This window comes from Drosophila navojoa, chromosome 5 (assembly GCF_054131105.1).
Source record: "Drosophila navojoa isolate 15081-1374.11 chromosome 5, UAZ_NAV_1.0, whole genome shotgun sequence".
NCBI lineage: Eukaryota > Metazoa > Arthropoda > Insecta > Diptera > Drosophilidae > Drosophila > Drosophila navojoa.
In genome coordinates, this window is record NC_142893.1 from 16,623,431 (window position 1) to 16,640,984 (window position 17,554).

The 17,554-nt window shown below is 35.8% G+C and overlaps 1 protein-coding gene and 2 non-coding genes across 3 annotated transcripts; all 3 read left to right on the forward strand.

The window, feature by feature from the left end:
* Nucleotides 1-560: 560 nt before the first annotated feature.
* On the forward strand, nt 561-632 carry TRNAG-UCC (transfer RNA glycine (anticodon UCC)). The gene has a single exon. It is a non-coding gene; the product is annotated as a tRNA-Gly (tRNA).
* A 7,458-nt stretch (nt 633-8,090) lies between these two features.
* On the forward strand, nt 8,091-8,162 carry TRNAG-UCC (transfer RNA glycine (anticodon UCC)). Its single transcript has one exon. It is a non-coding gene; the product is annotated as a tRNA-Gly (tRNA).
* Nucleotides 8,163-16,036: 7,874 nt separating this feature from the next.
* LOC108658594 (uncharacterized) lies at nt 16,037-16,880 on the forward strand. The gene is made up of 3 exons (XM_030387648.2): nt 16,037-16,288; nt 16,346-16,500; nt 16,558-16,880. The coding sequence occupies exons 1-3, from the start codon at nt 16,060-16,062 to the stop codon at nt 16,864-16,866; spliced, it is 693 nt and encodes a 230-aa protein (XP_030243508.1). The 5' UTR covers nt 16,037-16,059; the 3' UTR covers nt 16,867-16,880.
* Nucleotides 16,881-17,554: the final 674 nt, after the last annotated feature.

Sequence of the window (17,554 nt, forward strand, 5' to 3'; positions counted from 1 at the left end):
ATTATTTTCAATTTAATTTTAATATAAATATGAGTTGCAATTATAAGAAATGCCATTGTAAATTATCTAAATGTTCTATTAAAATTTCTTAATAAACATGTCTTGAATTTATAAATAATTTTTAAATTTTATATAAATTATTATTGTTTTTTTATACATTTGTAAACTAAACATGCGAGGACAGACCTCTCCAATTGATTACATGTATAAGCACATAAATATGTCACAGCTACGAAATACGACGGTATATTTCATTTACTTCCAGGCCTGACCTCGCACTAAAAACTGTTCGTGACAATTAGTTTTGCTCGCATACAATATAATAATAAACAAATAATTAAACTTTAATCAACTGTAAAACTAGCTGAGCCTACAGAAAAAAATGAATTTATTGATAATGGAACGAAAAGATTATGTAGCCTTTGTTCCACAAGCTGTGACCCAATTAGATAAGCATCAGAGGCGAGAAATGTGATTTACATAGCTACAGGGCGAGGCTGCTTAGAACGCTGCACTTTCTACTCATTCATATTGAGAACTTTTCGGCAGCATCCCAAGCGGCGTCGGTGGTGTAATGGTCAGCATAGTTGCCTTCCAAGCAGTTGATCCGGGTTCGATTCCCGGCCGACGCACAGTTAAATTTTTTGGATTTATTTATTTTAATAAATTTACATTTACATATCAGCATTAGTTAGTGGCCCTAATCGGCTGCATATGAATTTATTTTTGGCAACAGTCAGCTCAAATTGCTTCGTAATTAATTTAGTGTCGCACAAATTGCTTAATTTGAGTTGGGCGAGAGATTGCAACAGCTGCTATTAACTGATTTCAAATGGTCATATATTAAAAGCATTCAATTAAAATTCAATTACCAAACATTTGACCACAGTTAGTATGTTGTCTGTGCTTAGTTCATGCATATCTAATTATTGTACGCTGGAATTTAAAACGACATTTTTGCATGTCATCAAATATTTGCATTCGAAATTAAATTATGCTGCCCATGCGCTTGTCAAGTAAATATTTAAGCCAATAATATTGTTGGCCAATCCAGATGAAGGTCGCCGACTCCACTCCAGCAGCGAAGGAAGACACGACAACGGCTGACTAATTAGTATGCCGTTTGCATATGCCAAACGCTTTGTTTGCACTAATTTCCTTCGTCCGGCCATATGGATGAAGTGTCTGCTAAGATTTGGTCAACTAGCCTCGCTCAGGAGCCCACACAAAATGTTTGTACACTGTTGAGCAGAAATCCGAAGACGTTGTGAGAAGAGCATGAAATGGAGTAAATAAATGTTGAAATCAAAGAAGTGGATTCATATGAAGTGAGCTTAGTATTATGTTTGCGTATTAGCTTCAGCTTTGGCTTCCACCAAACCGTACTCCATTGAAATGCTTAAAGAGATAATTGATAATTGATAAAAAAGGCTTAATTAAACCAAGAGGAGATCAGATTCCTCTTAGTATCATCTCTAAGTATTTCCTCTAAATATTTCCTCTAATTATTTTCTCTCCGTTTATTTCATTTAAGTATTTTATATAACAGTTTCATATAAGTAAGTATTTATTAAGTATTTCATATAAATATTTTCTCTTAGTATTTCCTCTAAGTATTTCTTATAAGTATTTCCTCTAAGTATTTTCTCTAAATATTTCATATAAGTATTTCATATAAGAGTTTCATATATTTCCTATAAGTAGTTCATATAAGAGTTTCACATAAGTATTTCCTATAAGTAATTCTTATAAATATTTCCTCTTAGTATTCCCTCTAAGTATTTTCTTCAAGTATTTCTTCTAATATTTCCTCTAAATATTTGCTCCAAGTGTTTCCTCCAAGTGTTTTTTTCCAAGTAGTTCCTCTAAGTATTTCTTCCAACTTTCCTCTAAATATTCCCTGATCACACTTCCTTTCACTTCACTTTAGGTCTGGGCGACTGAAGAAATGCTGCAACTGCTGCCCTTTATATAGGGCACCTATCACTCACGGCCTCAGTTGCGCTCTACTGTTGAGCCCGATGCCAGGTAGAGTTCGTTGCAGTCGACCTTGAAGAGACTAATGGGAGCACTCTCTACTGCTGCAAGTATTCCAGCTTCGTTTTACTCAAATATTAATACGTAATGAGTACTGCTGCATATATACAGACATCTTAAATGATCTTCTGCTCTCCACATTCACTTAGGCTACATCTAGCAGGGAATAAGCTAAACTGGCAACACTGGTGCTACTCTCCGATTTATATAAATATATGTAATTCATTATCATGCCCACATTTTGCTCTGGCTATATACGACTTGACTCCTTGACTCTACAAACTGAACTGAAGCTGAATTGGAATATTTTCAAGACTTTAACAAGCAGAAATAAGCCAGGTTATATCCGTTAATGACAGAGTCATAGTAGACCAACATTTTGCTTTGGCTGTACACAATTTGACTCCTTGAGCTCCTGCTGCGCTCATTTGCTATTCATTTCGTCTGTGGCATGTCTTGACTCATGCGTATTACTGCAAATATCAATTAATGCATGAAACGTGCGTAAAATAATTCAGATTTTTTCACGCACAGCCAGAAGAGCGCGAGAGTCGCCAACTGACCTTGGATATTGAATAGCCATGCAAAAAAAAAAAATAATAATAAAAATATATAAATAAAATAAGAACTTCCAGACAGGCAACATAATTGATTTGCTGGCGATTTATGCGTCTGCCCCAGGAGATCCTTAAGGGTCAGGTCACGCACACACACACACACTCACACGTTCACTGAATGTCTCAGAAGTTCAAGTTGTTGTTGCTGTTGTTGCTGCTGCTGCTGCTGCTGGGCACACAAGTGTGAGTATGACATGAACATGACCAAGTGCAATATGTAAAGCATGCTCGACTGCATTTGTAATCACTTTGAGCATCATTAAGTGAATTACAAGCTGCCAACAGCAACGGCAACAGCAACAGCAACGGCAGTAGCAACATTAGTTGTAGATACATTTGTATCTTGAGCAGCAGCAAGGGAATTCGGTGCGGTTGACCAACATTTGGGTTTTGGCAGTTAAGACAGACTGCTGGCCGGTTGGTCTATTTAATTTAATTTTAACTCTCGGACCGTAAAAGAAGCAAATGCTGATATTAAGTGCCTGTCTGGGCTGCTGAAATGGGCAGCGGCTTTAAACTAATATTTGCTTTGGCTGCCACGCCTCAAAAGAGCAATACGGCAACACCGTCCTGAACGTTTTTGGCATTTCAATGCATGCCACGCCCACATGCGAACAGCCGCCCCTTGGCCGCAGCTGTTGGCTGTGGCACGTTTGTTTATTTGTTTGCTGCTGCTGCTCCTGCTGCTGCTCCTGCTGCTGGTCGGTAGTTTCTTTTTTTTTGCGGTTTGTGTTTGGCCTGCATATTTATGGCACATAAGGTATACAACAGCATTTTCCATCTCTCTCTCTCTCTCTCTCTCTCTTTCAATCAGACTCTCTCTCTCCCTCTCTGTATCACTTTTGGTGTCCCTTATCACTAGCCATACTTTATTATGCCGCTCTGTGGTTTTATTTGTGCCCGGTTTTGTTGTTGTTTCTGTTTGTATTTGCTCTGCGGCATCTTCACAGCTGAGCGATTGGCACTCAATATTTGTCTACGTCGCTTTAGCCAGCTCAGCTCGTGCTCTCCTCTGGGTCCTTAACACAATTGCTGGCCCAAAATATATTTGCAGCCTCTAGGCCCCGAGCCGAAACCAAAAATAAAGCAAATAGATATTTGTAATTGTAATTTTCGACACATTCGCAATATGTCTAAAAGAGCTAGGTTCAAGTATTTATTTTTGTGATCTATACGAAATATGGGTGTGAAATGCATACATACATTGAATTATAAATTATTTTTTAATTTTATAGCAAACATTAATGCAAAATCGGAGAATAGAATAATATATAATGTATACATTTATAAATATTTAAAAAAATTTTTTTTTCATAGGCTTAGGTGATTATTATTAATATATGGAAAAATATATAAAATATACATATGAAAAATATATGGAAAAATATATAAAATATACATATGAAAAATAAGAAAAATATATATGAAAAAATATAAAAATAAATATAATAATGAATAAGAATAAGAATACCATAAATTATTTTTTTATTCGAATAAACTTCTTTGTAAAATATATACAGCATACATATATAATTTTTATTACATCTATTTATGGATATGAAATTTACATATATATTAGATATTAATGTATATGTATACATAAACCTAATCCTTTGAAATCCCATTCTTAATTCCCCATTCGATTTAGATGAATAATAATTTACATAAATCTTACAATATCCAATCATAACACTAAAAGTCAGCTTACGAAAATCAATTTCATGATGATCTTGCTCTAGTCAAATGTAAAGCGCTATCAATTTCATGTGTGAGAAGACCTGTTTGTGGGCCAGTTTAACAAAGAGCGTGTGTAGCGACCACACGCATATCAATCTTAACAACAATTTCGATCTAATCGATGCCATTTCCACTTCCATTTAGCATTTCTGGCCGTGTTTTCTACAGCTGCAGCAATCAGGTGTAATAATGTCTCTGTTCGATGGCCAAAGAGCTGTTCGTTTTAATTAAAATGAACAGTTTCCCTAACGTACCCTCCACACACACACACACACACTCGCATATCAATTACGCAGACGATTAAGCCAAACAAACTGCCAACTGATTGGCAATGCATGAAAAGCCAAGGCTCAGATAAACTTCGATGCACTCGACTATGCAGCGAATGTATGTGTGCACGTATGTATATATTTATATATGTACATATATTTGTATATATGTATAATCTTTTAGTCTTCGACAGCGTCGCCGTCGCCGTCGCCGTCGTCTGGTCGTGTCATCATTAGAAAAATTGCTGCAGACGTAGCGAGAGATGCTTTGGAGGCCGCGTTACGCACACGAACTGTCAACTGGCTAATAGGCAGAAAGGAAACTGGTTAAGAAAATTGCAGCCTTGATTGCATGTGACCGCATCGGCTGCAGCAGCAGCAGCAGCAGCGGCAGCTGAAAGAGGAGGAGGCACGGGCAAACGCTTCCAACGGGGCCTTAATTTGGCTTAAATGGCTGACCAAATTGCACAGTTACCTCAGCACTATGTAAATCTGCAGAAGAGTGTGCGTGTGCATGTGTGTGTGTGCTGGCGTGCGTGGTAATAATTTTCCAATTTCATGCAATTTAATTTTCGTTGTCATGCGCAGCATTTATTTTATTTTTGCTGCTATTGTTGTTGTTGTTATTTATTTTTATTTATTTTTTATTTAGGCTTAAAATCTTAACGTGATTTTTAGCGGAAAACCGAGCCAGGCAGCAGCTACTGCTGTTACCTTAATTGCATTTGGCTGTAATATGTTGTTGGTATTGAGTTAAACCGTTAATTATTGATGCTTGGCTTGTGGCTTAAGGTTAGTTAGCATTGAGGTAGATTATATATAGTATTTGCTAAATAAATTAGAGACTTTGTATTGTAAGCATATATCCTGCTACAGTTTAAGCAGCTTGAAATGCAGTTTAATAAATTGGATATCAATATAATATATATAAATTAATTATATAATATAATATAATATAAGATTGTATAATAATTTATTATTGAGAATAAAAACAATAATATATAATAATATATAATAATACTACATAATAATAAAATAATAATATATAATATTAATTTCTTATGCAGTATAATTAATAATAATTTAACATGATTTATAAACTAATAATATATAATAATATATTTTTTATTTTATTTATTTTTTTTTTTTTTCATTGAATATTTTTTAGTAATCTTATAAAACTTAATCTACTAATAAATTCTTATATATACTTATGTTACAAATTTAATTTTTTAACAGAGTCTATCTATGGCTTTTCCGTTGAAATAATATGTAAACATAATATTTATATAATTAGTGATTCATAACTCTATTTACGATGATTTTTATACGTTCAAATATAAATTGCTTTTTTTTTTTGTTTTTCATATTACTTTTGTCTTTATTTACATCATAGGCAATGACACATATACAACTTTTAACAATAGTCTTTCTTGTTGTTCTCCCTGCCTAGCTGTTGTCTATCATGAGCCAATCGCTAAGGAATTTACACACTTATCGCAATGCTACAGCACCCAACTAGGCTAAAGAAACAGCAGCTAAGTAACATCCTCACAAAAGAAAAAACAAGAAGAGACAGCCAAGTTGGTGAAGTAAGGAAAACCAGTCACCCACTTGGCCAGTCCATAAAGTGGACAATTCATGGCATGTCGGCATTGTCGGCACACACTAACAACAAACAAGAGACAACTTCTTTCCCACCTTGATCCCAATCAACCTTTGGTGACACTGCCGCTGGCATCCTCAGCCGCGAGGCCAGCGCGACTTGAACATGGCTATTGCATTGCTTGGCCGATTTTATTTTACTTTATTTGATTTCTTTCCCTCTTCGCTTTGGCTCGCCAATTAATTAGGCAACACGAGACGTTGGCCAACCAACTGCAGGCCGTAGAGCCGCAAGGCCTGGGCAACTGCAACAGCAGCACAAACTGAACAACAAATTTCGCTGAAAATTGGCCATGAGCCGCATTCTAATTCTATTAGCAAAAAGCTACAGCCAAATCACCGCAAGGCAATTATGAGTGAACGAGTAGAGACCAAGAGCAGTGGCATAGGGAATATTAGTCAGAATAAGTGAAACAGTTTGCTAATTTCTGCATAATTTATTTAGACCAGCAAAATAAATAGATTTAAAAATAATAAAATAAAATAAATGTTAAGAAAGTTAAATATTCGTATATGATTTAATCAAATTTCAAAAAGTTGCTGAAAATAAGTTTGACTAACAAATGCCTTCAGCTTTGTTATATATATTAAAGATAAAAAATAATTAAATATATTATACATTGTATTTGCATTAAATAAAAAATAGGCATTTAATAATTAAAATTTTTAGTTATTATAAATTAAATAATTCTCTAATAACATTTACATTAATTCATATATTTAATTCAATAAAATCTGAAAATCGATCTGTCCAACAGAATGGATAAAATATACGATTATATAGAAAATATTACTATATATATTATTACTATACTACTATAGTTTCTTATATTTTTTAATTATACTTAATTTTTATAATCATATATTTATTCATAAAAAAAAAATTTTTTTAAACATTTTTGTTTTTAATTAACCCTTGTAAAGTATTTAGCAAAACTGTTGTATACAAAAAAAAGTTATTTTATTTTCTATATAATATATATGACAAAAGCAGCTCCAAGTATTTGCATATTAAGCAGCCACGCCCATTTGCATAGTCGCACATATTACTTCCTAATTAAAAAACTACAAAACTTTCAAGCAAATGTCTGGCAATGACGAGCTCCATCAGAGAAGCTGCGTTGCTTTTAATGATGATATTTTGCAGCCGGCAAAACTTTTTTAATAAGTTTGTCAAAATGCCTGGCAAAATGCCATAGACACAAACACACACACACACACACACACATGTTGGGCTGTCAGGCAGCATAAAAAAAGATTAAAGCATTTGGTTGCAGGCATTTTACATTACACAATCTTAAGCATAGACAGCTGGAAAAGCATCAGCAACAGCAACAACAGCAACATCAATTGACCTTTTGACACCTACACAACACCTACAAGAGCCGTCGACGCAAACAGCCAGCGAGTGGGCAAACAAATTTAACAAATTACTCGCAATGCAAATAAGCAATCATCATAAATTGCATTTTATTTTGTGCCTCTGGCTAAGCATCATTTTCTATTTGTTTATCCAAACACAACTCTCGACAGAGCCAAAGTGCAAAATGCGCAAAATGTGCAAAATGTTGACATATATAATTATTTTCTCAGACAAACTCGAAATTAATTAACCTTCTCCAACTGAAAACATAATTCATATGAACAAATGCGTATCTTATCTCATGTGAGATGAGCACAAGTTATTAAATTCAAATTAAAAACAAATTTGTTTGCCTGATTTCAGATTTTTCATATCCTGTACTTTGATCGGTCTGGCGAAGCGGCGTCGGTGGTGTAATGGTCAGCATAGTTGCCTTCCAAGCAGTTGATCCGGGTTCGATTCCCGGCCGACGCACAAGTCAATTTTTTATTTTTTTATATTTAAATATGTAAAAAATTATTTTATACATATCAGCATTGTTTCTTTTTTTTTTTTTTTTTTTTTTTTATAAAATTGCATTGTGAACTTTAGAGGGAAAATCTACGTCCAAAACTGTTTATAACTGGTTTTATATATTTTTTATATGTATAAAATATTTTATAATAATAAATATTGCATTTATATCATATACTGATATTCTTTGAATACTTTCAAGTCCATATTGACGTTCTATAGATTCGATTATGTCAGTTTCACTCCACTTTTACTTAAGTTTTATTTATTTATCAGGCGTTTCATTATCGAATTTTTGCCAATATCTTATCGATGGTTTAAAACTAAGCTAAATGGGTTTTCTACAGCTAGTATATATATTAATACCTTTCCATTAGTAGTCAATTAATTTCATATCTTTACTGTTGACTGTTGGTTATCAAAGGCATCGTATTGCACATATAAAGATAACAAATTGCAAGTTTTTTTTTACAGCTACCAACTGCATATTCTTAGAAAGAAGTAAGATTATTCTAAGTAAAACTTTTATGGAATATTTGTGTCTACATATCCAATACCTTAACTGGCGGCTTATAATAATTTTAACACAACTAAAAAATTACTCAAAATATTTAAATTTATTTTACTGTTGTATTAATTAATTTGACTTATTTATTGAATTCTTTTATAATTTATTATGGACCCACCCACACAATTATTTAACCGTTAGGCAGCAACCAAAAAAGAAATTTGTCTAAATTTATGCAGCAAATAGAAAAATCAAGTTCCGTTTTGGAGGGACAAATTCTCATTTGATGTTGTGCATATTAAATGCTTTGGCTGTCGGCCAAATCAAAAACTCACCTCAAACACAAATTATCAATTAGAAGGGCATAAGGCTAGGCATTATCATATAGAGTGCGATTCAACGTTTATCGATTGACATTGTTGGTGGTCCCCACACATCTAGCCGTCTCTGTCCCACTCTCCCTCTCTCTTTCACTGCCGCCGTCTCCGTCTCCATGTAAATGCTGTCAAAATAATTAACGGCAAATGGAGACGAGTCTCACGGCATGACAAGAAGCTATGCGCTGCCTGATGACAGCTACCGAAAGCGATTCCCTTCTATGTAGTCCTACGACACCGTGTCCCCAGCAGTAATTCCACGCATAATTACACAAATATGCGCTGTCTATGCAAATGAGACGTGCCGAAGACTCCACACTTCCTGGACTTGGACTCGATCTTAGTATTGGTCTCGGGGCGTTGTGTGTTCCATCATTTGTTCGTTATTTATATGGCGGGCGATTACGCGCAATTAATGCATCAATGCAAGTTATTGAATATTGAATACTAATGACGCCTGCCACACGGCCTGGCTGGCTGGCTGGCTGGCTGGCTGGCTGAATATAATTGCGGTCGTAAATTGCAGAGTCAGCTGAATGTCTAAGAAAAATGCAATGCACTCCCCACGCCTGGAGCACGCAGCACAAGGAGTAGGCGCTCGATCCTCTTGTCTGGCGATTGTCATTGGACGACAGACGCAGACATTTTCCAGACGCAGACACACTCTGAGCGATTGGCCGCCCTGTGTCCATAGCTCAGTGTCATAACGGACAGTGCTGACAGTAAATAATCCATCAATAATTGCATCTTCACTGCGAGTCGAGTTTTTCCGCCTGCTTTTCATGGGCTTCACATTTGGCTGCAGCCGCTTAGCACTTTATGTCAATTGTGTTGACATTAATCATGCCCGTTTTGATTCCGCAACGTTGCCAACCACTCAAAATTGGCCACCCAACGTTCTAGCCATGCACTGGAATCTGGCTATCTGGCTGTCTGGCAGGTGACGGGCTGTCCGCTACTGAGATGCTGCAACTGCTACCGGTCGCAATCAGCTCACTGAGCTGGTTATGTGACGTTCAGGCAAAACAAGATACTTTGACAAGAAGTGCAATCAGTGCTGATCTTTCAGGCATATTTAAGCATTTCTGACTAATTGATAGAGATGAAATACATCTGAAATTGGCCATGTGTCTGAGTTGTCTCGAAAAGGAGTCTACTCCATTATTTAATGAATCAGATTATAAAACGTGGCAGTCGTTCTTTAAAGAAACTATAATCACAGATGAAATCTAATCTCATATGGTTAATTAGTTAAAATTTAAAATATTTATCATTTAATAAGCTTGCAGTAGAGCTATGGCAAAGCCAAAGGACGGTGTTGAAAGGCCTTTATTTCATTCAGGCATTCAAATGCAATTTTCTTAATAAATATTTATGTTATAAGGTAAAGCAATACTTTAAAAATACTAACATTCTAGAGTCAAGTCATATTCTATTTACTTTCAGCTTAACTATGGCTAATCTGCATCGGTGTTCAAGAAATCAAGAAATACATATATAATTATTAATAATATTCTACTCCATCCAACCCTTTATATGGAGTTCATGTTAATCTAAAATATACTTAGTAGTATTGGAATATTAAAATATTTATAATTTTATATCATATAGTATTATATTATCATTTATAAAACAAACAAAAAATTTATATAAATATTTTAATAAATATTTGGAATATTTTATTACATTTAAATACTAATTTATTATTGTATTAATATACTATCATATAGTTGTATGTATTTTATTATTTATATAAGTCTGTATTATTTTTAAGAAAATATCAAAAACAACTAAAATGTTTGAAGAACTAAAACGCATTTCACACAGTAGACGTCAGATAGGCAAACAAACTCTATACATACATACATATATGTAAATTTTCTTAAGAGACAATAAAAGACCTCCATAGATGTTAATCTACTTTGGTAAATAGCCATCTGTTTGCTGTGAGACATTAAATATTTAGCATAAGCAAACTCAACAAGTTTTTATAATTTATTTTTCTCATTGTTCGAGCCGAAACAGAAGCAGACAGATTTGCTATTTGAATTGTCAGCTTTGCCACTAAAGAAATGCAAACAGCAAACAGTCGCACACACACACGCGCATATGTATGTTTACACACTCGAGGCTTACACACACACACACACACACATGCTCATTGTTATACACTTGATGTAGTTTGTTTATATTTGTTTATGTTAAATATTGAAGTGCATATGAAGCCACTAAGAGAAAGAGAGGGAGAGAGAGCGAGGGAAGCAGAGCGCCACTTGAAAGCCGGGCCAAGCATTTCAGGTCAGCTAATGGCTGCCTTTTTCCAAAGGCAACAACAACAACAACAACATCGTTGCCACAGAGAACTTTTACGGTAAAAGTGGATTTTCTTTTGCGCCATTTTTGCGGCATTTTACGTTTCTTTCGTTTGCCGTTTGCCGGCTTGGCTTTTCTTTTCCCCCCCAACCCCGCTCACACCTTGGAAGCCCAACTCGTTGCCTGCATTCACCTGCTGCCTTCGTCGGCTTCGTCTCTTTAAGCTGCTCGAAACAAAGTGGTGCTCGTTTCTGCGTCCATCCGCAAAAATGTTTGTAGCCATACACACACACACACACACACAGAGCAAGAGAAGGAGCCGCCAGGCAGCGCCTGCAGCTTATTTCTGGTAGAAAAAAAAAATAAAGAGTTCACCCAGCAGCCCGCCAATGCATTTGGGTCAGGGTTCCTGCTGCAGACGCATTGAAAGTTGCAGCTGACATAGAAACGCTAAAGAAATGCTCAAGAAATGTGCGAAACGTTTGAGACTCGCCGAGGCAAACACATCTAAGAGCAGCTAATCTCACTTGATTTCCATTTAAATCGCGGCGATTGTGAATATTTAATAAGAGCAGCCGAACAAGTTGCCTGAGCCATTAATTAGCTTATATACATATTTGATGTGAGAGGTAGCAAAGACTTTTGAGTACTTCTGAGACCTACATAATACTTGTATGAAAACATATTGTGTTGGCTGGCTGGCTTTAAGGCGACCTTCACTTCAATATGCTTTGATGGTCTAAACAATAAGCGCTTTACTGCTATTTAAACAGTGCTCTTAGTTCCGCCCACTTAGGCTGAGATATTGTAACAAGATTTACGGCGACTATGGGCTAAGGCAAAACCCACAGCCCTGGCCATAACCATAAAGATAATCCGCGCTATTCAACAGACACAGCAGCACGCACACACTTACACAAGCAGAACAGGTCCATGTGTATAGCAACAACAATCAAATCAAGCAATCAACTGGCGATTACTTAAGCCATTTTCAATCAACACGGCAACGTCATGGCACACACACTCACACATAGGCACACGAATTACAAATCTCAAACGCACAATAAACGCAATTATACGTAAGCATAGAGAAAGAGAGCAGGAGGCAGGTGGCAGAAGGAAGGAGGCGACAGGTGAAGAGTTAGTGGGCGTTAAAGAGAAATAGTCGGCCCGTTATGCGTATGACCGCAGGCCACAAAACGTGGCAAAGGAAATGAAAGCCAAGCGTACCACACACACACACACACGCACATACTCTCTCTCTCTCTCTCTCTCACTCTCCCCCCTCACCCACACACTCACTTGTGCATTGCATTCAACCGATTTCAGCCGTCGCTCAATCAATCAATCAATCAGTCAGTCCACACGCATGCATATTGCCAACATGATTCGAGTCAATTATGAGCTAGCAACGCTTTCGATAAGTGTCCCCAGCGGGCCGGCAACAAGCCCAGCATGCAATCAGCACTAAATTATTTGCGTCGAAAAACTAATCGAAACTTCATATCAATTTTCATACCTACATCTCCATGGCGGGCCCAGACAATCGCAGTCGCCATGCATAACGAATTGCGTTGTGCGAATTTGTGCCAATTTGATAGACAGCCCGTGTTTGCGTTTCATAAACTGTTTGAATAGGTGCTTAACACACGTTCCATAAGCGGGCATTAAGTTACACCGATTGCTGAGCCGACCCTTGGCAGTGCATCATAGATAACTTTGGCATTATAGGGCTGGTTGATATAGAAAATTTCATAAAATTAATTAATGAACTAAACATAGAATTATAATGCATATAATGTAGGTATATGAAATATGCATATATAAAGAAGTAAATACAAATAAAATAGGAAAAATAAGTCTGCCTGAAGGTCTTTTGGTGTGCTGGCTTTAAGCTAAATTGTTATTTAGAATTAATGCTCTGAAACAATTAAATAAATAAATAAAAAAATAAATTTAAAAAAATAAAATAAATAAATACATAAATCAATAAATATAAGGCTGGGTTTAAAAGAATGTTCACAGAATTAAAATACTGTGTAAATAGGTCAAATATTAAATTCCCAATTAGTTATTTTTTAGAACAAATGCTCCTATTCTCTCTACTCTCTTTATCCCTCTCTCTCTTTCTCGCATTCTCCCTCTCTCTGTGTATCTTGTACTCTCTTTTTTTTAATTATCTCTTCGCTCCCTTTCTCGTTTTTTTCTCTCCTACGTTCGGGACTTTGGCTATCACAGAAATTTTATTTAAGATTTTCTAAATATCATATACTGAAAACTTAATAGAACTACCTGGAATCCATTTTCTCAAAAACATAAGTCCTTTTTCACTTTCCTACGAAAACTTCATGAAGTTCGTATACGTGAAATACACTCAGTCCAAGTCGATTCTTCCTCTTGCATACTGTTTTTGTTTAATTTGATTTCTTTTATTTATTATATATAAAATGAAGCTATACAAAAGATTCTGCACTACTGCCTGAGTGCCAGCTAAAGCCGTCTTGTTTGGATACGCTTTTAAGTGGATTTGTTCGGTAGTTGACGCTGCTGCAATCCCCTTGCATCTCTCATTTTCATTATGCCATTGTCTTTAACATTTACCGCTCTCTATTTTCATTCCCATTTCCACTTTCAAGGCGTATCTAAAACTTTTCCCGGCGGTAAAATAAAGTTACAATTTTTATAACGATTTCGGATTTTTTCGCTCTCTTTCTTTTTGTTTCTGCGCCTCGCCTTTATCCCCAATTCATCTGTTTTGCATATTTCTTTGTTATGCCTGTAGTATTATTTTCTTTCTCTCTCTCTCTCTCTCTATCCCTCTCCCGCAGCTTTGCTCCTTTACAATTGTGTAACGTAATCTCCGCATGCTGTGTCCGTCCGGCTAGGTTATTCCTAAAAAAAAGTCTGCCGTAAATATATGCAAATAAGTACAGTTTACTCTTTAATTTGAACGAACTCAACTCTCGAGTATGACCTTCGCATTAAAGTTGAGCGCAAACTTGAACAAAAAAAACAAAAAATGTTTGAAAAGTTCAAAAAGAACTAACGGCAGGAAGGCAAATAATGGAAACAAATGGGAAATATCATATAGCTTTGAGCGAAATGTGCGCTGAGCAAAGCAAATCAAATGAAGAGGTTGGAATGTGCTGGTCGGGTGGAAAATATCCTATGAATCTTGCTTTATAATAGAGCTTACTTCAGCTAGACTAGCTAATGTAAGGTAATCTAGGTCAACCCACCCTGACTCAGACTAGGCAAAACACATATCTTTCCAACGCATCTGTCTATTTAAAGTAAATTCTATTCCTAGTTCCTAATAAATAATTATTATTCCAAAAGATAGCTAGCTGAAATAAATTTGAAGATTTCATAAAACTAATTTTCAATTTCCTTGGGTTGTGTCATGATTCCATATCTCATCAAACTGTTAGCCCAGTTCGAAGATGGACAACATGTGTCTGCCAATTGATTTGGTCAAAACTAGTTGACAACTGTTATTAGTCGCGGCCTCGCATGTTGTCTATAAATCTTAACAGAGGTTTTTTTTTTTGGTTGCCAGTAATTTGGTAGAGTGTCATATATTTGTACACATTGTATATGAATTCGTAGCAATTGTTGATAAACGCTCTGATAACCTGCAGATAAGTGGACTAATAAAGCCGATTGGTCAACTATGGCCAATTCCAAATGATTCATGGGAGAAACGTTACAGCTTTAGATATAGATCACACTCCAATAAATGTTAGTTGTAGCAAAATATGCTTGATAATAGAAATTTCCAGAAAGAGGGCAATTAAAAAAGTTTGAATTTATATATAAGCATTTAATTTAATTTATATAAAGAGACGTCAAAGCAAGTTTAAAATGAGTCATACAAAAATATTATGGGAATGCGAATATATTTATATAAATTTTGTATATACATATGTATATTTGTGAGTTTGGCAGATAAGCCTCAACAACCTTGTCATATGATAGCCAACACAAGAGAAATGCAAACAAAACAAAACATCGTCCGATAAGTCACAAAAACGTATCAGGAGGAAGCTATATGATCTTAAGTAGACAACGATTGACGATGTATATACTCAGTAATCTCTATAGTAATTTGGGAAGTATATGGAGTTTTATTAAATTAATATATTTAGGGCATGAGTTGAGTTGATATCAGTGAATTTGTTAATAATTCTCTATAAATTCCATGTTAAATAAATAATAAAAATTATTATAAATTTCAATGTAGATATAAATAAAAATGTAGTCCAATAAATATTAAGAAGGAGAAATGAATCTACTCTTAATGAGAATTCAAAAGATATGCGAGACTTAAAGTAAATTAACATTAATATAAGCAAGGCAAGAATGCTTTAAATGACTTTCAATTTATGCTTCATTTCATAGCTAAAACTGAACTAAAATATTCTACTTTAGTCAGCCAACTCTTTCGCCTCACATTTACAATAAAACAACTTGTATGCCTTAAGCGTAGTACAGGGTATAAGAGCCCCTTGAAAAGGTTCAGCTTTTGACTCTTCAGTCTTAGCGGCACTTCTCACTTCCAATGCAGTATAGAAATATTCTAAGGAAATTCCTGAAGTGCCGTCAATTGACTTGAAAATTGCTGCGGTCGGCGAAATGACAAGTTTCAGTTCGGCATTAGATGCCAAAGTCAAAGGGTGTTGCGAACATGTTGTCAACGCAAGCTGTTATCCTTGTGCTCTGCTGCTCCTTTGCTGCTGCCAGCCAGCTGCAAAAGGGAGCCGTGAGTGCTGCAGCGCCTCGCACTTGCTACAGCTGCGAGGGCGTCAATTGTCAGCGAACCACGCGACAGAATGCGACGGTCAGGTGCAACGATCTGCTGGATATTTGTGTGACTGTCTACGAGGGCTGTAAGTAAATCAAGTCGTTTAAGCAGAATGCATATATTAATACCATATGCGGCGCAGTTAGGGTCAGTGAGCGAGGCTGTCTGCTGGAAATATCGCTAGCTGCGCGATCCAAGTGCCAGGCACGAGATCCGCAGTGCCAAAAGTGCGGCGGAGATCTGTGCAATAATCAAGGACGTGTCGACTATCAGTGCATACAGTGCAACGGCTCAGATGTGAGTATTGAGTATCTGTAGAGTCAGACTGTATAAATTCCTCTTGCTTTCATTCAGGACGCCAAGTGTAACTTGGCCGGCGACAGCATCAGCCCCGCCCAATGCCCAGCGCCCACGGGCAACAACGCCTATTGCTACGTGAAGGCCTCTGGCTCACAGTTGCAAAGAGGCTGTGCCCTGAGCGTCAAGGAGCAAATGAGTTGTCTTCAGGCCAACGACTGCAGCCTCTGCCTGCCCGAGAACGGACATGGCTCCAGTGCGTGCAACAATTACGTGCTGGAGTACAAAGCCAGTGGAGCCCAGGGACAGCAGGTGTTCGGCCTACTGCTGGGCCTGATCACTTTGCTAGCCATTCTATTGAATTAGTGTAATTTAAAAATGTTTTAAAAATGTTATCAATATCATAAAGATAAATAAACAAGTTAACAAATAATAAATTGCCAATTTCAGTTTTTTAGAATACCAAGAACAATTATAATTGAGCTATATAAAATTTATTAAGCATCATTAAGCAAGGTAGAGTAATCAAAGGCAGCGGGAAAAAATAAATTTGGGAGCAGCTCATATTGAGTGAGATAATATTTGTCTACTTGAAACTCTATAAACTCTAGAAGCATTAATAAAATTTAGTTATATATTATTTTATATGTTAAGAATAAATAATATTCTATTTTACTAATTGAAATTTTCAAATGATGTCCATTATTATTATTATTCATCGTACGACTGGAAAAAATAGGGGAAGTACGTTCATTATCCAAGTTAAGCTCTCGCTTGTAAATCAGAGATAATAGAAGTGATTTATGTTAATATAGTGCAGTTTATATATAGTTTGCTGCGTCCGAAAATAATGTTTAGAATGAATCAATGCAAATCGATATTTGTCAATTACTTGAATGTTTAGATTATAAGGCACAAATATATAAATATTTATAATACATTAAATATAGAGAAATATTAAAAATATTGTATAAATCAAAGCCTCTTATTGCAGACAGACGATCGTTGATTAATGTAGCTTATCACTCGGTCTGATTATTATTTGCATTGGCTA

Excerpts from the sequence above, each read along its gene's own strand:
- LOC108658594 (XM_030387648.2), top strand. The coding sequence starts at position 16,060 with ATGCCAAAGTCAAAGGGTGTTGCGAACATGTTGTCAACGCAAGCTGTT. Across the intron at positions 16,289-16,345 it reads TGTGACTGTCTACGAGGGCT|TTAGGGTCAGTGAGCGAGGC; the intron begins GTAAGTAAATCA and ends TATGCGGCGCAG. Across the intron at positions 16,501-16,557 it reads TACAGTGCAACGGCTCAGAT|GACGCCAAGTGTAACTTGGC; the intron begins GTGAGTATTGAG and ends GCTTTCATTCAG.